The following is a 21399-nucleotide window of genomic DNA, read 5'->3' as shown; positions in this document are numbered from 1 at the left end:
AAGAGTTATAGTTACATATTTGATATTAAGAAGTGACATGTATAATTATATGCGCGATAATTTAAATAAATAACTTAACTTTACAAGAGGGTATGAGTTTTGTATACGTACGCCCAGTAAGGGGCAGACGAAGGTGCTCAGAAGGGAGCTGACGCGAACCGCTCAGAAAGAGCTGCTATATTATATATACATAAAATGGAGTAACAGTAAGTTATAGTTAGTTATTTGAAATATTGTTACGAATATTAGCAAAACTAAGGAGTGCTGCCATCTCTAAGCCGATGCTAAGCAGTGACGTGAATACACATCCATAGATCAATCATTATGTATCTACATAAACGAAACAATAATTGCGTCTACACATATGTACCATGTACGTATACGAGCAGCGGAGAGTCAATGCACAAACACATGCATATATCTGAGATACTCCTATAAGTATGCAATGAGAAAAACTATGAAATTGTGCAATTGTAGTTACAGCTGAGAAGTTTGAGAGCTGCTGGACTAGTAGATTCTGGAAGCGTATAGAAGATGCAAAGGTTGAAATCAAAGATTATAAAAGGCGGCAATTGTAGAGGCGCTGGAATTCAGTTTGATTTGAGTTTCGATTAAGACGATATCTAGCGAGCAATAGCAGTATTATTTTGAAAGTCAGTTTCATTTAAGCTATCTGTTTGGTTATTAAGCCAGCTAATTGCAAAGTATAAGTGTTATTGTGAAGTATTTTAATAAAGGCCATTTTTCCATTATTCAATATTGGAGTTATTTATTCAACAGTTTAGTAATACGAACTTAGCAAAAAGGCAAATAAGAGGGTTTGCAAGCAAATTCGTTACAATTGGTGTCAGAAGTGGGATTGTTGAATAAATTCCAGAGGACAACAAGGACATGGCAAAGTTAAGTGAATTGAAGATCCAGCAACTGAAGCAGGAGTTGGAGAGCCGTGGCTTGAATACAAGCGGCGTTAAACTCGAACTTCAGGCACGGCTACGAGAGGCAATGGAACCAGAAGGAATTGATGTGGACGAGTATGTCTTTTATCCTGATGAGGATGAGACAACAGCAAAAATTGAAGAGAAAAATGAAATACCGCAGACAATGGCGAACACAGACCTGAACATGATATTATCTGCAATATCGGCACAAATGTCCGAAATGTCATCACAAATATCCACCAACATGTCATCTCAGCTGGAATCGCAGGAGACACGTTTAACATCCAAGATGGAAGCACAAGAAACGCGTATATCCGAAATGTCGTCGCAACTGGCATCTCAACTGGAATCCCAGGAGAACCGTATAACATCCAAGATGGAAACACAATTGGAAGAACAGAAAACACACATGGCGTCACAAATTGCAGAACAATTACAAAAACAAGAGGCACGCATAACATTACAGCTGGAAGCACAAGAAGAGCGTATCTCAACAAAGCTGGAGGCACAGGAAACAAAATTCTCATCGCAGCTGGAGGCTGTTAGTGAACGACAAGATAAAGTGGAGGCCGAGATGGATGCGTTGAAAGATCGGATTCAGGAGTTACAATTGAACCGTCCAATCACTTCAACGTCTACTCTGAAGGTAAAATCCTCAACGTTTGATGGTTCTGTTCCATTCCAGGTATTTAAGCTCCAATTAGAGAAGACGTCGGCAGCGAACAACTGGAATGCTGAAGATAAAGTTGCAGCTCTGTTCGTGGCATTGAAAGGGCCGGCAGCCAAAATCCTACAAACTATTCCCGAAGGAGAGCGGAACAACTATGAAGCATTGATGGCCGCTGTCGAGAGACGTTATGGAAGCGAGCATAGGAAACAGATATTCCAAATTGAGTTGCAAAACCGTCACCAAAGAGCGAATGAGACTTTGCAGGAGTTTGCCTCGGATGTTGAAAGGTTGGCTCATCTCGCAAATGCGGACGCACCCGTGGAATACACCGAGAGGGTAAAAATCCAGAGTTTTATAAATGGCATACGGGACGTGGAAACGAAGCGAGCTACATACGCAAACCCAAAGCTGACATTTGCTGAAACGGTATCACATGCATTGACTCAGGAAACGGCCTCACTATTGAGTAAACCAGCATACAAAGCTCATCGTGTGGAAGTGGAAAGACCAGATTGGGTAGACACAATTTTGGAAGCACTGAAGGGATCACAACAGAAAAAAGCCGGAGTTATTAAATGTTTCAAGTGCGGCAACACAGGTCATATTGCACGACATTGCAGCACCGGTCCCAATAGCTCCAACAATGTGGGTGGCCGTAAACGCAGAGCTCAAGGAGATGAGCAAATCTCCATATCCACTCAATCGTTAAACTAAAGCGAGTCAGCCGCAAGGCGCGACAGCTGGCTCCCTCAATTGAATGCCCCATAATCTCTATCTCACAAATTGGAAGAAGGTCAAACAATCTTACCGTCGGAGGACATGTGGATGGAAAGGAACGTTTACTGACTGTAGATACGGGTGCATCTCATTCCATCATTCGAGCGGATTTAGTCAACAAGAAGATAAGACCATTGCATGGAGCAAGATTGCGTACAGCCACTGGAGAAGACAGCACGGTTCTAGGAGAAGTATCATGTGAAGTCGCAATTGGGAACGTCACGGTAGCACACAATTTTATAGTGGCAGAGATTGTTGATGAAATCATAATTGGAGTGGACTTCTTAATCGACCAGGACATCAAGATCGACATGCAAAGCAAGACGATGCGATATAAGAACATGGATATGCCACTTAATTTCGGCTACGAGAGAGGCTACAGCAGTAAGCGAATGCTGGTGGAAGAGAGTCAGCAAATACCACCAAAATCCGAAGCAGTCATCTGGGCAAAGGTTGATGGAGATTGTAAGACAAACAAATTGTGGGTTGTCGAAGCAGCAAACAAATCAGCACTGAACATTCTTGTAGGAAAAACCCTGGCTATGACAAAACAAGATGGACGTATTCCGGTAAGAGTACTCAATGAGTTCAAGTCACCACTCAAACTGACTAAAGGGGCTATTTTGGGAAGATGCCAAGAGGCTGAAGTAGTTATTAACTGTGAACAGCTCCAGGAAAACGTTTCAGCTAGTAATACTGATCTTTCAAATGACATCACGGAATGGACGCAGGGGCTAGAGGAGGCATATCAGAGGAAGGCAAAACAACTGCTCCTAAAGTACGCAAACATATTTGACCAGGATGGTTCTAAACCAGGCCGCACCAACGTTGTGAAACATCAAATTGACACTGGAGATGCGAGGCCGATCCGTCAAGCTCCACGTAGTGTTCCACTGGCGAGGCGGGAAGTTGTGAGTCAAATCATACAAGAAATGAGCGACAGCGGCGTCATCGAACCATCAGCTAGTCCATGGAGCTCACCGGTAGTACTTGTAAAGAAGAAGGATGGAAAAATGAGGTTTTGCGTGGACTACCGGAAGTTGAATGACGAAAGGATAGCTACCCATTGCCAAGAATTGACGACACTCTGGACTCGCTATCGGGTACGAAATGGTTTTCCACGCTGGACTTGAAAAGCGGCTACTGGCAAGTGGAGGTGAAGGAGGAAGATAAAGAGAAAACAGCCTTCAGTGTCGGTGATGGTCTTTGGCGATTTACAGTGATGCCTTTTGGACTTTGTTATGCACCAGCTACTTTTGAGAGACTCATGGACCAGGTACTGAAAGGACTACATTGGAAAACATGATTGGTGTACCTGGACGACATCATCGTATTGGGCAAGAATTTTGATGATCATCATAAGAACTTGGAGGAAGTTTTCCAAAGAATAGCTGGCGCTGGTCTGAAGTTAAGTCCCAAAAAGTGTGCGCTGTTTAAAAAGGAAGTAAATTATTTGGGTCACAAGGTAACGACAAAGGGCATCTGCACTGCGAACGAAAAGATAGAGGCTGTAAAGGATTGGCCAAGACCACAGAACCTACATGAATTAAGAAGTTTCCTTGGGCTGTGCACATATTACCGCCGATTTGTACCAAATTTTTCCAGCGTAGCCCATAGCCTCCATGAGCTTACAAGAAAAAATAAAGCTTTTGAATGGAAGAAGGAACAAGAAGTGTCTTTCCAAACATTGAAGAAGCGTTTGTGCACTGCCCCAATGTTAGCATATCCGATACCAGGAGCAACATTTATTCTAGATACAGATGCGAGTGGATATGCTATAGGAGGTGTTCGATTGGAAAACCAGAGAGGAACTACTGCGTTACACGGAGAGAGCTGTTGGCATTGGTAGAGTGCATTAAACATTTTCACAAATACCTCTGCGGCCAAGGAGCGTTGTCGCCGTGTGCTACACCGAAGCTTTGCAAAAAGAACTCCGACAGCAAGGCTCAAACGGGCACACCATTATTAAGTGAGCTAATTAAGCAGGCGTCAGGTGCGTTAAATCAGCAAAACCCCCCTGGAGAAAAAAAGATGACCAAGCTAGGCAAGGCGATTGAAGACTAGATGCAGTTCTTCATAGGGCGTAATAATATACACGCGGAAATCAAGCGCTTGGCCTCCGTAATAAAAGTGCTGTACATCGAGTCGGCCCTAGAGGTAAAGAATTTAGAACATAAATTGCGTGCAAGCGAATGCGCCAAGGATAGAAGTCCATCACCCCCAGGAAACCGACCGAGGAATAATTCGTACTCGACCAAGGAGAACAACGTGGTAAAACCCACTACTACTCTAAAAGATGTCTTACCAGGGCACGTGGGTGGTCACAAACGACGGCAAGAAACGCAAGAGAAGACGGAGCGGAAAGAGGAAACTGCAGCCCAAAAGACGGGAGAGTGGCAGTTAGCCAAAAAGAAGAGCAAGAATGCAACATCAAACTTCCAGATGTGGCTGCCATAAAAAGCATACGCACAGGGTACAGTGGCACGAAGTCGGCACTTATAAGCCTTACAGCGGATGATGCCAAGGCGGTTCTTAATACGCAAAGAATCCGGGTAGGATGGGTTTCCTGCCGAATTAGAGAGCTCAAGCAAGAAAAACGCTGTTATAGGTGCTGGGGCTACGGGCATATAGCTCAGAAATGTAAGGAGACTGTAGATAGGTCTAGCCTATGCAGGAAATGCGGCCAGGAAGGTCATAAGGCTGCAAGTTGCGAAAATGCACCGAAATGCGCGCTATGTGGGGGACAACATTCAGCAGGCAGTTTTAAATGCCCACAACGAGAGGGCAGCAAAATGACTGTCTCATGAGGGTATTGCAGCTCAATTTAAACCATTGCGAGGCAGCCCAAGAGCTATTATCCCAAACAGTCTATGAAGGAGGATATGACATAGTGGTACTCTCTGAACAATACAAAAATCGCCAGGAGCAGGGTTGGCTCTCAGATTCAGCAGGGAAAGCCTCAATTTGGGCACCAGGGAAATTTCTCCCACAGGAAATTATGACGACAACGGTAGCAGGATTCACGTGGGCAAAAATCAATGGTATATACGTCTTCAGTTGCTATGCCCCTCCGAGCATGACCATCGCCGAGATCGAAGACATGATATACGGGATCACCATTGAAGCACGAGGTAAACACCCGCTTTTAGTGTGTGGAGACTTCAATGCATGGTCATCTGTGTGGGGAAGTAGACGAACCAACGAAAGAGGGGGAGTTCTCCTCGAAAGTCTTACTTCTTTGAGGCTAGAACTCCTAAATGAACCAGGGATATATACCTTCGATACAGGTACCAGACGATCCATTATAGATCTCACCTTCGCTAGCAGCGAAATAGCAAGACGAGCAAAATGGTCCATAAGCAACGTCTACACACACAGCGACCATAAAGCTATTAGCGTAGAGCTGCTCGAAACTCCACGAACGGTAGCAGCAAGACATCGACAAAGTAGGAAATGGAAACAGCACCTTTTCGACCCACAAATATTTGACATTATCTGGAAGGATGCCATAGTACGAGAATCGCATGCGGAAGACCAGTCGGTTCAAATCACTAAGTTGCTATGTATGGCATGTAATGCTGCCATGCCCAGAAGTCGCGGAAAAGCACAGCGCACTCCGGTATATTGGTGGAATGACGAAATTGCGGAAGAGCGTAGAAAATGCCACAAAGCACGAAGAATAGCGCAGAGGGCACGCTCATCACCACGATATGCAGAGCTACACAGCACCTATGTCGCACAAAGAAAGGCACTTAAAAATGCCATAAAAAAGAGCAAGAAGTTATGCTTTAGGGAACTGCTGAATAATGTCGACCTAGATCCTTGGGGATCAGCCTACAGAACTGTGATGGCCAAAGTTAAAGGACCGATATCACAGCAACCTACGTGCCCGATACTGATGAATATTATTGTTGAAACACTTTTCCCGGCGCAAGATCGCTGGACTTATCCAAGCGAGGATCTAGAAAGTACGGAAATTCCGCAAATTACAGAGCAAGAGGTGCTGGACGCTGCAAAAAGAGTTGCTGATAACAAATCCCCAGGACCCGACGAAGTACCAAACATAGCCCTTAAAGCCGCGATTACAACTAGGGCTACATTATTTACTGATCTTTTTAATGCCTGTATGCAAGAAGGCGTGTTCCCTCGCCCGTGGAAACGACAAAGACTTGTCCTATTGCTGAAACGTGGTAAACAGCCGGACCAACCATCCTCATATAGGCCACTTTGTATGCTGGATTCCCTAGGGAAGATTTTCGAGCGTATAATTAGTGAGCGCCTACAGCTGACTCTAGAAAGACCAGGTGGCTTATCGAATAGTCAATATGGATTTCGCAAATCAAGATCCACCGTAGATGCAATACAAACAGTCGTCAATATAGCTAGAGAAGCTATCTCTGGAGGCCAAAATAAAAGGAAGTTCTGTGCACTGATTATGTTGGACATCAAGAATGCTTTTAACACTGCGAACTGGATGCAGATAATGGCAGCGCTGCAAAGCTTCGGCACTCCAGCTTACTTACGCAGAATTATAGGTAGCTATCTTAAAGACAGAGTACTTCTTTTTGACACGGATCAAGGAGCTAAAGAGTACAAAATCACAGGAGGCGTCCCACAGGGATCTGTTCTCGGTCCAACGCTTTGGAATGTAATGTATGACGGGGTGCTAAAGATTGATCTACCAGAAAACACGCAAATTGTGGGATATGCTGATGATATTGCAGTGGTAGTAGTGGCCAAGAAACTGGACCTGCTTCAAGCATTATGTAATGACGCCGTAGCAAGAATAAAGGAATGGCTGACCAATACAGGACTGGAGTTGGCTAGCCAAAAGACGGAAGTGGTATTAGTAAGCTCCAAACGGTCGGCGAACGAGTTAGTCTTAACTGTCGGGGATCATCAAATCACCTCAAAGGATTCCTTAAAATACTTAGGAGTGCACATTAACTCTAAGTTAACTTTCAAAGAGCACTTCAGAGCGGTGGGGGAGAAAATTACCAAAGTTAATGGATCACTTATGCGAATAATGCCTAACATTGGTGGTCCGAGCGAAGCTATACGTCAGCTATTGTCCACAGTAACCAGCTCAATAATACTATACGCAGCACCAGTGTGGTATGGATCTAAACAGACCCATCAAAAATATATATTAGCAGCGTACCGACTTGCTTCTTTAAGAATAGCAAGTGCTTATCGGACGGTGTCCGACGACGCGATCCTGGTTCTAACCCGGAAAATCCCAGTGGACTTACTGACAAGCGAAATGGCCGATCTGTATAACACTAATATCGAGCGACCATCTGAAGAAGACAAGAAAAGAGCAAGGACACAAACAGTAGCTAAGTGGCAAGAACGGTGGGAGGCCTCGAGTAAAGGGCGTTGGACTTTCACACTAGTTTGGAACGTAGCTCAATGGAATGAGCGGAAGCACGGCGAACTGAACTACCATCTCACGCAGATAATGAGTGGACATGGCGGTTTCAAAGAGTATTTATGGAAGCGTAGGATAGAGGAAGATCCTCATTGCACAATGTGTACCACAGAGTTAGAAAACGCAGAACACGTCATGTTCTACTGCCCCCGTTTCCACGAAGAAAGATTCACCTTGCATGGAGTCTTTGGGGAGGAACCTATCACGAGAAATTTAGTTTCACATATGTGCAGCAGGAAAGAATGCTGGACTGCAGTGAGCAAAATGGCATTTATAGTAATGACACGCCTGATGGATGCTGAGAGGGAGCGCAGAGAAATGCGCATGCGAAGCAGTGGCGATTAAATGGACACTCAGAGCAAATAGCGGGAACCTGGACGCAGGGACAACAGTAGGCTCTTAAAAAATGAGAAATATGGAACGCCACCCTGAAGTAATGCGAAAGTGGTGCCGGGGTGGGCGACGGTTCCAGAACGGGGCTGTTTTTTAGTCTACGGACACACGGTTGCTGCGACGGCAGCAATTATGGTGCATTAGGCATTTTTCAGCCTCCCCGCAAAAAAAAAAAAAAAAAAAAAAAAAATACCTCTGCGGCCAGCGATTCCGTGTTAGGACAGATCACGCAGCTTTAAAATGGCTTCTGCAGTTCCGTAATCCGGAAGGACAATTGTCACGGTGGATTGAGCGATTACAAAGCTATGACTTTTCCATTGAGCATCGAAAAGGTAGTACCCATGGAAACGCCGATGCAATGTCACGTAGACCATGTAGTTTGGAATGCAAGCACTGTTCAAAAGCCGAGTCTAAAGAATACATTAAGATGTCCAGCTAATGACTATAACATGTACAGATGAATGGGATAAGGAACAGCTAAGAAAGTGTCAGCTAGAAGATACAGATCTGTCACGTGTTATGCAAGGGCTCGAACGAAACGAAAGACCAAACAGAGAAGAGTCCCATTGCGAAGTCATATTGGGCACAGTGGACCAGTTTAGAATTGATATCCGGTTGCCTTCATCGAGTATGGGAGAGTGAGGATGGTAAATGCAAGAAGAAACTGATAGTTGTTCCCAGAAAGAGGATTCTTGACGTGCTCAGCGAGCTGCATAATGGTCCAAGCGGAGGTCATCTTCGAATCACGAAGACGCTCGAGAACATTAAACAGAGATTCTATTGGGTTGGTTGCCGTCAGTCGGTCACTGAGTGGATTGCGAACTGCGAGGTTTGCAGCAGAGCGAAAGGGCCCAGAACCCGAAGTCATGGCCAGATGAAGCAATATAACTCAGGTGCGCCATTTGGAAGGATCGCTATGGATGTCTCCGGTCCATTTCCTACTAGCAACGGCGGAAACAAATATGTACTGGTAGTTATGGATTATTTCAGCAAATGGCCAGAGGTATACCCAATCCCAAGTCAAGAAGCGGAAACGGTAGCAGAAGTGTTTGTAAACAATTGGGTTGCCAGGTATGGTGTGCCAATGGAGTTACATTCTGACCAAGGCAGGAATTTCGAATCAGCTGTGTTCCAGGAAATGTGTAAATCATTGGGCATTCGAAAAACACGAACAACTTCATTGCATCATCAATCCGATGGTATGGTAGAACGATTCAATAGAACATTGGAGGAGCACTTAAGGAAAGTAGTAGACAAGTACCATAAAGAGTGGGATACCCGCATACCATTATTCTTGATGGCTTACCGATCAGCAGTGCATGAGACAACGGGCCAAACCCCTGCAAAAGTAATTTTTGGCAATGACCTTAGACTGCCAGCTGATTTGAAGTTTGGGATAGATGCCAATGCGGAGAGAAATGTCAAGAAATCCACTAGTGATTTGGAAGAAGGCAACGAACAAAGATTATGAGTGACAAGATGAAAGCCAGATACGATAAAGCAATTAATTCAGAAGGTTTTCAGGAAGGAGATTTGGTGCTGTTATACAACCCACAACGTAAAAAAGGTTTGTCCCCGAAATTGCAGTGTAATTGGGAAGGCCCATACAAAGTTGTAAAACGGATCAACGATGTAAGGCTGGCAACGTTTAGATCGGGAGATTTGTCTAATCGGGACGATCAGACTTAGGTGCAGGGCAGTGTTACGAATATTAGCAAAACTAAGGAGTGCAGCCATCTCTAAGCCGATGCTAAGCAGTGACGTGAATTCACATCCATAGATCAATCATTATGTATCTACATAAACGAAACAATAATTGCGTCTACACATATGTACCATGTACGTATACGAGCAGCGGAGAGTCAATGCATAAACACATGCATATATCTGAGATACTCCTATAAGTATGCAATGAGAAAAACTATAAAATTGTGCAATTGTAGTTACAGCTGAGAAGTTTGAGAGCTGCTGGACTAGTAGATTCTGGAAGCGCCTAGAAGATGCGAAGGTTGAAATCAAAGAGTATAAAAGGCGGCAATTGTAGAGGCGCTGGAATTCAGTTTGATTTGAGTTTCGATTAAGACGATATCTAGCGAGCAATAGCAGTATTATTTTGAATGTCAGTTTCATTTAAGCTATCAGTTTGATTATTAAGCCAGCTAATTGCAAAGTATAAGTGTTATCGTGAAGTATTTTAATAAAGGCCATTTTTCCATTATTCAATATTGGAGTTATTTATTCAACAGTTTAGTGATATGAACTAAGCAAAAAGGCAAATAAGAGGATTTGCAAGCAAATTCGTTACAATATGTATACATATATACTAATTTAACTCAAATAAAATACACCTCTTTATTTTGAAAAGCGAGTCCGACGTATCAAAATTACTATAATGCTTGTTAAAATCCAGGCACAAACAACGAGGAGCTTCGTGCATTTCGAAATTCGACCTACATGTGCTCAAAAAAAGCGGATGGAAATGCCTTGAAAGCCTCATGGGAACATTAAATTTGATCTCGCTAAGTAAAAACGGGCTATTCATCGTTCCACTCAATAATTTCACCATAAACAACACACCACCGTCGGAAGTTTCGGGTTGCAGTAACGTATCAACTCCAATATTTTCTCCGGCTAAGAGGGTCCGGCAGACAACCACACACGAGACCTCGGTCGAAGGGGGAGATCCCTCCGTTTCACCGCCTCGAGCCTGGCTCCCTTCCAGACCTCCCCAACCAAAGTAATTATTCTCTTAAAGATACAGGTCGACTGCTCTTCAGCACAAGTAATCAATCTAAATCCATGAAACCACCCCGAGTATTCGAAGCATGGCCGCGGACCTGGGCTCTCCATAACAGCGGTCATATAGGCCGCTGATATATCTCTGGCGACCCACGGCCACTCCACTTGGGAGATGGAAACATCGTCCCTACTCCTATCCAGGACACCGAGGGTAATGGAGCCCGCTCGTTTAGCGATTTCGCTAAACGCAAGTGCGTCTCCACCTCCTCGGGCCCTTTTTGTCGTTGACGCATTCCGCTAATCCCACATTTGCCGCTTCCTAGCCCCCAGACCCTGCTGCTCGCCCGCATCGTTCGACACCGGCGTGTGGTCGTCGCCAGCTACGAAGTTCCTGGCCCACTCCAGCGTCCGGGAATGCTTCTCAAAAATCTGAGCTGCATCCCTTCCGCCGTAGCTCTCCAAGATCTTCTCGGCCAGGCGCCGATCACCCAAAGCTTTCCTACGCGGCGTCGATCGCCTACCTTTCCTGGCAGGCTTCGACCCCCGGAGTTCCCGTTGGGAAAGCTCCTCGCGACAGGGCTTCCTTGCTGGGCTGTTCCGTCGCATTCGCCGGACCTCTCCCTTTTCCCAGTCACAGCCCCATATGGGTCTGCATTGGGTGTCGGTTTCGACCCCCCTCCACTACCCGAACTACCCGTACCTACGGGATTTGAACCCAAACCCCTACGCTGATCCGTCTGATCAGCCCTTTTGATCCGCCGAGAGCTTTCCCAGCTGCCAGCGACCTGCTTCGGAGCGCTCTCCGCACCTGTCGCGTCCCTCGCACCATGACAACCTTCGCCGTCACTCCTACCCTCCTTTTTATTTATCTTCGTGTCCATTCTAAGAAGTCCCCCCTCAAGGCCGCTATCCGGAGCCGATTGTGTAGTCGCCCTTCAACGGTCCCGTGGTTATCTATGCAACGCAGGGAGGCCACGCGAGGGTTGACGCATTACCTTATGGGTAATGCGTTCAGAGCCAGACCGGACGCAAAGCGGGAAAATCTTCAACCGCACCTACACCACCAACTTAACGGCGACAGAGCCGGAACGTACCTTGAGGCCCGCCACGGTTTTAACGGGACGTGGGTAGGTGCAACATTATCCTACCAGCCGTTTCGATAGGGTTTCACCCCGACCTACTAAGATGGCAGAATACCGCACCTACCAGCCCAAAGTCATCAAGTCCAAATCCAGCTCGTCACCGTTGTGTACCAATCTTGACACTTAACAGAGTCCTCCCTCCTGAGCTCGGCACAATGACTCATGGGTACGGGTTTTATCGAGTTGTCTTCTAGATCCGCCATTATCAGTAGACGCAGGGGCACCTCGTGCAGGACGTGGTAACTAATCACGTCTGACAATTCGTCACTATGGCCGGTCTAAGCCTGATACCAGTCCCTGATCCAGAGCCTGGAACCACGTATGATATCCAAGCCAAGTATCTTACCCCCCTTATCTATGGTTCTGATCACGAAATCGCAGATTTATTTGCTGAATTTTTTAAATCTACCTACTTATCCCATTGTCTTCTTTCGAATATTTATCCTTAAAACTTAAAATGTTCGAATAATATTTTAAACCCGTTCATTGATAATGATACTGTTCTTCACAGTCTTGTTGCTTTGAAACCGATATTTTCCCCGGGCCCAGGTGGAGTTCCCAGTTGTATGCTTAAGTACTGTGGTAAACTTATCTGAGCCTATCTTAAAATTATTCAAACTATCTCTGGAATCCGCATTAGTCCCATCTATTTGGAAGCAGTCGTTTATCATACCTTTGCATAAAAAGAGTAGTAGGTCTAATATAGAGAACTACAGGGGCATAGCTAAACTCTCAGCTATTCCTAAATCTTTTGAACAGATTATTACTTGCCAACTTCAGCATCTGATTAGTTCTTTAATATCACCTTGTCAGCACGGTTTTGTGCGTCGGAGATTAACAACAACCAACTTGCTCGAATTTACGTCCCTAATTATGGATGGTTTTTTGGATTGTAAACAAACATGTCATTTGCACTGACTTTAGTATACCATTCGACTGTGTTAATCATAAGCTTTTACTTCTCAAACTTGATATTCTGGGTTTTCCTAAGCGTCTTTTGATTTGGATCGCAAGTTATCTCGAAAACATAACTCAACGAGCTTTGTTCAAACCCAATTGTCCAAAGTCGATTAAAGTAATCTCTGGTGTGCCCTAGCGTAGTCATTTGAGTCCCTTACTATTTACTTTTTTCATTAATGACTTACCACAAGTTATTTTATACACTAGAACTTTAATGTATAGTGATGACGTAAAACTTTGTCACACATATTTGCCCTCAGATCCATCCAGTTTTGACCAGCTTCAGGCCGATCTCTTTTCGAAGTTGGTGTTCAGCCAATTTACTTTTTTTGAATTGCACTAAATGCAAGCAAATGACATTTCATCGTGTGGAACCGTTTCTGCCATCGCATATGCTAAATGGCACACCTTTGGAGCGTATATCTGTTGTATGTGATCTAGGTGTTCTTTTTGATCCGAAATTAAGTTTTATCTTACATATCTCAACTACTATAAACAAAGCAACTGGTGTACCAGGATTTACAAAGCGATGGGCTAGAGAGTTTGATGACCCTTATTTCACCAAAATACTTTATACCTCGTTGGTGCGTCCTATTCTCGAGTACTGTTCAAGTGTCTGGTCTCCAACATATCAAAACCATATAAATCGGATTGAGTCAGTACAGAAACAGTTTTTAGTTTTTGCACTACGAGGTCTCAACTGGGATTGAAATCTTCATCTTCCACCATATAGGAATAGACTTCTTTTAATTAATTTGTCAGCTCTTGAAACTCGTCGAATATTACTTGATGTAATGTTCATTCATAAGCTGATTATCGGTGAGATTAACACCCCTGATTTGGTGCTCACGATATAATGACCTGTACAACTGTATTAGCTTCGAATGTACCTTTGCTGCTTTACGTACTGCCCATACTCTTGTGTTTGGTCTGATATTTTAAACGAAATAAATAAAAACCTATTAACCTCGTTGCATGCAGTTCGCGTGTTCCTTTATGAGCACGCCGTGTCAGACACCTTATGGGCACCGAGCTCCTTTCTGAGCACCTCGCGTAAGCTCCCTTCTGAGCTCCTCACGATGGCATCCCACTGGGCACACTTATATAAATTCTTAAATAACATTGTTACTTTCTATATATTATAATTGAAATTGTAATGCGTATAATTATATCTAATTTACTTTAATTCTTGGCTTGTAAGTTTATGTACGTTGTAGTCGCTGACATTTTCTGAACCGATTCCCTCATATGAAGCTAGATGTGCACTCATAAACCTTCAGTCACTTCAATGCAGAAGAACCATCCTTTCTCTTACTTTTGTTTTTGACATTATTAGAGGTGTGATTGATGCTCCATATCTTCTTGAGATCATCCGCTTCCATGTCCCTAACAGGACTCTTCGTAGTAGAGATATCTTTTATACGGGTTTTGCGAAGACCCTCTTTGCCTCTAATGCACCTATGTTTAGGGCAATGACAGATTTTAATAGTATCTCAAGTTTTTCAGTCATTGATTTCTCTTTACCAAAACCTATGTTCAAAACACTTTTAACCGATATATGTTCATAGTAACTCACTATTTGGTATACTTGTTATCTATGTAGTCTGTAAATTTATTGTTACTAGAACAGTTAATGTTTTAATCAATTTATAAGTAATTGAAATAATTATAAGTCTACAATTGTTATCTAGTCTGTAAGGTTTGTAATACCAAAGACTGAACTAAATTAATAAATAAATTATTATTAGCAGTCGACCGTTTGTTTTTGAGTCGACTATAATTTTAAATAAATAAAAATAAATAAATTTCAATGTCTCTTTTAGGCCATCAATTTCCACAGATAAAGCCTTGAATCTCAGCTCAAACGCAGTCAAAACAGATTCAAATCCAGATTTAAGAGAAACCAGCATGTTTTCATAAGCTCTACTGAGTTGTCATGTGCATTTAAGCACTCATTGCACATATAATTAATGTTGCGGTTTTTTACGAGTAAACCCACATCATACTCGGATATAATGCCTTCACAGCAGGTGCGATAAAATATTTTTTTGCAAAATCCACTGCACGGCACCATCAAGCTATCTTTTTTTGAGAAATGCTTATCACATTTACCACAATAGTTATCCATTCTTGTTTTTTTAAAAGTCAAAAAGGCAAAAGTCACAACAGTAAGAGTAAAAAAGATTAAAAACACGGAGCAAGCAAAACACGTCTGTACAGGTTCATTTATTCGTTGCATAATAAAAGGAACCAATACCGAATTCAGTGGGGCAAACTAAATGTATAATCTGAAGGCACCGAATCGGATGAAATCGAATAGTTCCCCCCAGCGGGTTAGGGGGTTAGAATATATCCACGGTAGGTATGCCTGTCGTAAGAGGCGAAGTTATGTAGCGCAACCCTCTCAAGGGGTTGCCAGCGCAATATATAGCTTCTCCAACCCAATTGTCAACCTCACCTATCCGTGGCGAATCCTGTTTCATTAACAACCGATGATCTGGCGACCCTGATGGCCTAAAAGGTCGCATGTGATCATAACAAATCGCTCCCGAGATGGTTGGGCTTGGTACCGGAAGGTACCGGATCTGAATCCGGCGAAGGACCATCAATATCGATAACATTCCCCAAGGCCTTCAGGGAGTGTTCTTATCGCTACAACAACAACAACAACAATTCGAATAGTTAGATTTGAAAAAATGTGCAAACATATTAGCAATTATGGCATTGTCGTTGGAAGTATGATCAATAAGCTTCATTGTAGAAGGAAACCCTTTAGTCTTTCTTTTCAAATTAACGAAATTGTAAAACGTCTTAGGGTTACAAAAAATTTTACTCTTTATCATCAAAAAAATTTACTCCTCATCATCATATTAAGGTTTTATATTTGTGCAGCATAGACAGTTCTTGTGCCAGATAGTTTGTATCGCTTGTAATGAATTAACTGAGAAGGTCACGGAGATAGTCGATTTCATGAAGCGGCATAACATCCACATTTCTGCGACATTCGTTTCTCTGGACCGGGATCAGGTACTGGCTCCGGAGCAGTACCTCTGCAAGTATCTGCTGGGAGGATGACAATTTGTCGGAGGGAAGCAATAAATTAAGCGGGGTTACACTGAAATGACAGCCCTTGGTCGCTCCGGTACATGGAACCAGCTGCCTTGAGAAGCGTGCTCTCGCGTTTGCTGAAGACATTGATATCATCGGCCTGAATCGCCGTTCTGCGTACTCCAAGATGGGAAAGGTTGCATCGACAAGAGCTACCTGGAGGTGATCAGTGACCACCCCGCTACAGATGTGCCATGTCACGGCTGTAGCACTTCGACTTGTCTGAACCTGTCTTTTGAAATCATTTGACATGACTTTTTTGAGCGTGTTATTAGATAACGGCAAAGTACATAATCTTATTGATGGATACAATTCCTTTCCAAGAATAGCAATTATGCCTTATACCGGACAACTACTTCTTAATTTTTGTCTGCTCAAGCAGCTCTATGCGGCGGAGCAATTAGGTGACGCTATAGATGACAATACAACTAATCAACATTTTATATTCTACGAAGAAAATATTGTACTTTATTTTAATCCAGAGCTTACAGACGTATGTTTTAAGAGTCTAAAGAACAAATAATTCGTACTGTATATAGTTACCTGAAATGTATTGCCGTCACCACTCGGTAACGAAGTTCGACGTTTTCTAATCGGGGTCGTGCCTCAGAAGTGATTTGGCAAACACTCCGAGTGTATTTCTGCCATGAAGAGCTTTTAAGTGAAAATTCATCTGCCTTACAAATGCCGTTTGTAGTCGGCATAAAACATGTAGGTCCCGTTTCGCCAACTTGTAGGGAAAATTAAAAGGAGTGCATCGCAAATTAGAAGAGAAGCTCTTCCCAAATCTCTTTCGAGGTAAATCGCGCCAATCTTTTTTATTTATTTATATAGTCTATGTAAGGGGAACATATATTTAACAGCTATTGTGTTTGCTTTTTATTCGACAGGAGAGACAACTTTTTCTCAGATGCTCAAACTCAACAACAACTGTTTAATGATGTTCCATTCGCTAATCTTCCCATATGTCATATACGCATCTCACCCAACAACACTATTATTAGTTTTACGGACAGTATGGGAGTTCCCAGGCTCATCCGATCGTGCGGGATTGAAGGTTTCAAAAACACTCGAAAAGGCACAAATATTGCAGCCCAAGCTACTGCAATAACTATAAGTGAAGTAAGTAATTTAAAATTTCTGTTTTTAAAAGAAGTCTCAGTTATTATTTACGACAGAAAGCTATAGAACTGGGATGGAAGGTGGTGCGCGTAACTGTGCGTGGATTGGGCCCTGGTCGGATGGTAATAAAATGATTTTTAATATATGGATGTACGGATCGATTTAATAATATTCAGATTTGTCCAAAATTTAAATTTTTCTGGATTTTATATACGTCCATTTTTTCCAGAAATGGGGTAAAATTTCCCAAGTGTGCCATATTTCCGATGCTTCCGTTCCATTATAATATAAAAATCTTTGGAAAGGTAAAGGGGTAAACTTCCTTTCCAGCTAATAAAAAATATTAAAACAGCGGCTTTCGAGACAAAACAATGTTTATTGAAAAATATTGAAAAAATTCTACAGAATAAGAATATTCATAAAAACGTTGCAATATAATAAAAAAAAGTAAAGTATGTTTCCGTTCCATAATAATGTATATGAAGAGTTCCAAAACAAAACGCAATAAATGTATCCTTAAGTTTTCTTGAGACATGGATGAGATTTAACTTTACTCTCTTATGCCTTTGGTTTTTATGAGAAGTAAAAACCAGAAAATTTAGCTATACTGGAACATTCCAAAAAATACGTTTCATAGCCTAAGGCATTACCTTTTTTTAGTTGAAAATTTTAATATGTGTATGAATGAATGTAATTTGTATACTTTTTATGGATGATTTAAAGAGTAGACTAGAAATATTTAAGGAGTATACGAGTACAGAACAGAACACTTCCCACGCAGTCGGTACTATGTACCGGAGCGCCTCGGGATTTTTATCCCGACCAATGGCTGTCATTTTAGTGTAACTCCATTTAATTTGTGGCGTCCCTCTCACAAATTGTCATCCTCGGAACAGCTCCTTGCAGCTTGACTGCTCCATACCCTCCTGCTCCAGGAAGGAACCCCGGAGCCTAACCCCGGTCCAAGGCTGTGGTTCTGCTGCATATATCAGAAAAGGATTTATCTCAGACGGTCATACCCTTGCCAATGTGTCACGTGTAAAAGATGGTTGCATCTTTCGGGCTTTTCTGGGTTAGAACCCAACGTTCGTTGCCCCCGAAATTTCTATAAACCTTTGTGGCTCCCTGCTGTTCACGTCCGGATCTCGTCATAGTGCTTATGGAGATGTTCCCTTAATCCCCATAGAGGCGGTGCTAGATCAAGCAGTTGTTTGCTATGAGTCCTGGTTTGTGACAATTTAGCAAAAACTACTTGTTTAGCATTTCGTTGTGCACTTTAATATTGAGCTTTTTGGCCTCACTATGTAGGTTGTGTTCGGGGTCATAAGGAGACATGCGGTGGCAGTTCTGATTGCAGCATTTTGATAGGCCTGTAGCTTATTCCATTGTGTATTTTTAAGGCCAGGCAACCAAACTGGTGACGCGTAGCTGATGAGCGGTCGGCCAATTGCTTTGTACGTGGTTAGCAACGTTTCTTTATCTTTTCCCCAGGTGCTTCCGGGAAGTGACTTGAGGATTTTGTTGCGACTTTTTACTTTAGATACAATTTCGGTGGCATGAGCAGTAGAGGTTATATGCAACTCCTGCCTCTTTTTGATTTCTCCAAAACGGGTTAGGACGTCTATCGTCAACTCAGCGAGCGTTGCACCATCCTTTGCCAACTCATCAGCCTTTTCGTCACCTTCTATCCCTTTATGATCGGGAACCAAGTAAAGATGTATGGTCCGCCCTGAGCAAAGTTTTTCCAATGCTTCTCCAGAATTTCTGCTGCTTTCTTCACTGTTATAATTGGCGCCTGAAAAACGCTGCAGTAATCTGTCAGCCTGCAGCATTTACTTATTTCTGGGCAACACAGCAAACATTCCCTTCCATTAATTTGGAATCATCCGTATACACGTGTATAGTATGTTATGCCATTTCTGCACCCTGGAACCAACCATCCGCCTCAATTGTGGCCTCAAGATCACTATCCAAGCTCAGGCACGGGACCATATATTCCGTTTGACCGATGTTAGATGGCGCAATACTCATGTGGCCATAAGGCCTGCACTCGAGGCCTTAAGCCTTGATGCAGTTGCTAACGCGATGTTTTTGGCCGTTAGGTCTGCAGGCGGGAGGTGTAGAATGGCATGCAATGCTGCTGTCGGGGTAGTTTTTAAGGCTCCCGTTATTATAATCATTGGTACTCGGCATACTCTCAAGTTTTTGGTATACGTACTTTTTTGTGTGGCTGTACACCAAACAAGAACCCCATAGTAAAGTGGGTTTGACAATTGCCGTAAATACCCAATGAAAGAGTTTGGGTGATAGGCCCCACGTGCATTCTAGCATCCTCTTGCATACATGTAGTGCCGCGGAGGCTTTCTTCGCTCTCTTTTCCATATTGAGTTTCCGCGGCAACTTACTATCTAGTATAACTCCTAGATAATTTGTGCTATATTTTTTTTTGGTGCCCCCCGTAAATTCAGAAAGCAAAAATTCAGAAACACATTTTCTCAGAAAGACAAAATTCAGAGGTCAAAACTCAGAAGTCAAATCTCAGAAGTCTAATTTCAGAAGTGAAAATTCAGAAGGCAAAATTCAGAAAGTAATCAGACGACAGAAAAAACATTAAATTTTTCTCAAAATTCAAAAACGTTTATTTATTTGGAAGGAATTATGTATAAAGAAAAAGTAGTACAATCTAAAATTTTGAATTGTGTGCAATAGCAGGCATGTGATTAATACATTTTTTTCGCGTTTATCTTTTTCAAATGAATTTACAATTTTTGTTGTTATATCGGCCTATTGATTTGTAAGATCGCGGGTTCGAATCGAGCTCAAGGCCTAACAATAATTATTTTATCATTATAATTGTTATGATAAATTTTTTCTTAATTGAAAAAATTTTTAATTAGAATAGAAGAAAGAAAAAAATTTAGAGAACTGCCAAAGCTCGTTGTATAGATCCATTTCGGGAACTGCTCAATTCCTTCATCGGCAACGTTTAGGCGCCGCTGCTATAACCTTTCAGCTATCACATCGGTTGGTTGTGTGTCTTCATTATTTCTACCCTGTTTCTTGTCAATTGATATTCACAGCACTGCGACATCTGTTGCAGAATGGATGTGAAAATTGGACTTGTTTCATGGCAATGATGCCATAGTGTCATATTTATTGACACTTTTTCCTCGTGCTCTGGGATGTATTAGCAATTTTTGTTGTTTCAATTAAGAAAAAATGTATCATATGTAAACGCACTATTATTGTAACATTTTGTCGGGAACGTGCTATTATGTACAGATTAAGAAAAGCAGAATACAACTCTGATCTATGTTTAAATATAAGGAAAATGCAACTATGTACGAATAAAAAGAAAAGAAATAAAGAAGAAGGAGAAGGCGAACCTCAGGCTCGCCATTATTATTCTATTGGGTGAAAAAACTAAAAGCGTGTTTTCTTAATCAGCTTGAATCCCTTAACCTATAAAAATAATCTATACGAATTTACAACTCAGGTGTGAGGTTCACCCGGAAAAAACGAAAAATAATATTATATATAAAATCAACATGCCAATTACTAGGGAAGATGGCATGAACGCCTTGCGACAGGCAGGAATACATTTTCCACCATCAGCTACGCTACAGCAATTACGACAACTTTTGAATAACGTAGTGGGTGATAACAACGATTGGACTTTGCCATCGCCAGGAGTGACCGCTCATTCAACATCCACTAACATCACCTCCAATGCTGAAACTGCTGCGATTGGAACCACCCAAAACGATGCCCCTAATGCTGCCACTGCCTTAACTGGTGGCATAGGTGCCAATACTGACGTCACTGCCGCTACTGATACCAACGCTGCCACTAATACTCCGGTCGCCACAGAGGCCACTGCCGCAACCATTATTACATGTGCCGACGTGATTGCCGCAACCGACAGTACCTATGCCGATGTCACTGCCGCAACCAACATTACCTCTGCCGACGTCACTGCCGTTACCAATACTATCGCCACTGTCAATAGCATTCTTGCCGCCACCAACATCGCCGCCCCTAACGACTCCGCTGCTGCCACTAGTCTCATAGCCACCGATATCAATACCACCAACAACACCGCCATGTGTAGTGCCGCCG

General features: G+C 42.7%; 1 protein-coding gene and 1 long non-coding RNA gene across 5 annotated transcripts in view; one reads left to right on the top strand and one right to left on the bottom strand.

Moving 5' to 3' along the window:
* The window catches only part of mRpS11 (mitochondrial ribosomal protein S11), a 170072-nt gene that overhangs the window by 95983 nt on the left and 52690 nt on the right, over window positions 1-21399 (top strand). Inside the window, exons 2-4 of one of the 4 annotated variants that reach the window (XM_067760210.1) lie at window positions 17049-17280; window positions 17321-17402; window positions 17510-17818. In XM_067760210.1, the coding sequence (XP_067616311.1) occupies window positions 17049-17280; window positions 17321-17402; window positions 17510-17520 (325 nt within the window). In that variant the 3' untranslated portion in view covers window positions 17521-17818. Of the gene's footprint in view, window positions 1-17048; window positions 17281-17320; window positions 17403-17509; window positions 17819-21399 lie in introns of those variants that run through there. The other 3 variants (XM_067760208.1, XM_067760207.1, XM_067760209.1) reach the window with 3 other exon arrangements.
* LOC137237050 (uncharacterized) overlaps window positions 1-21399 on the bottom strand; it is a 154704-nt gene that overhangs the window by 119554 nt on the left and 13751 nt on the right. The window lies entirely within an intron of this gene.

This window comes from Eurosta solidaginis, chromosome 1 (assembly GCF_040869045.1).
Source record: "Eurosta solidaginis isolate ZX-2024a chromosome 1, ASM4086904v1, whole genome shotgun sequence".
In the NCBI taxonomy this organism is placed as follows: Eukaryota; Metazoa; Arthropoda; class Insecta; order Diptera; family Tephritidae; genus Eurosta; species Eurosta solidaginis.
This window is presented reverse-complemented; position numbering and strand designations above follow the sequence as displayed.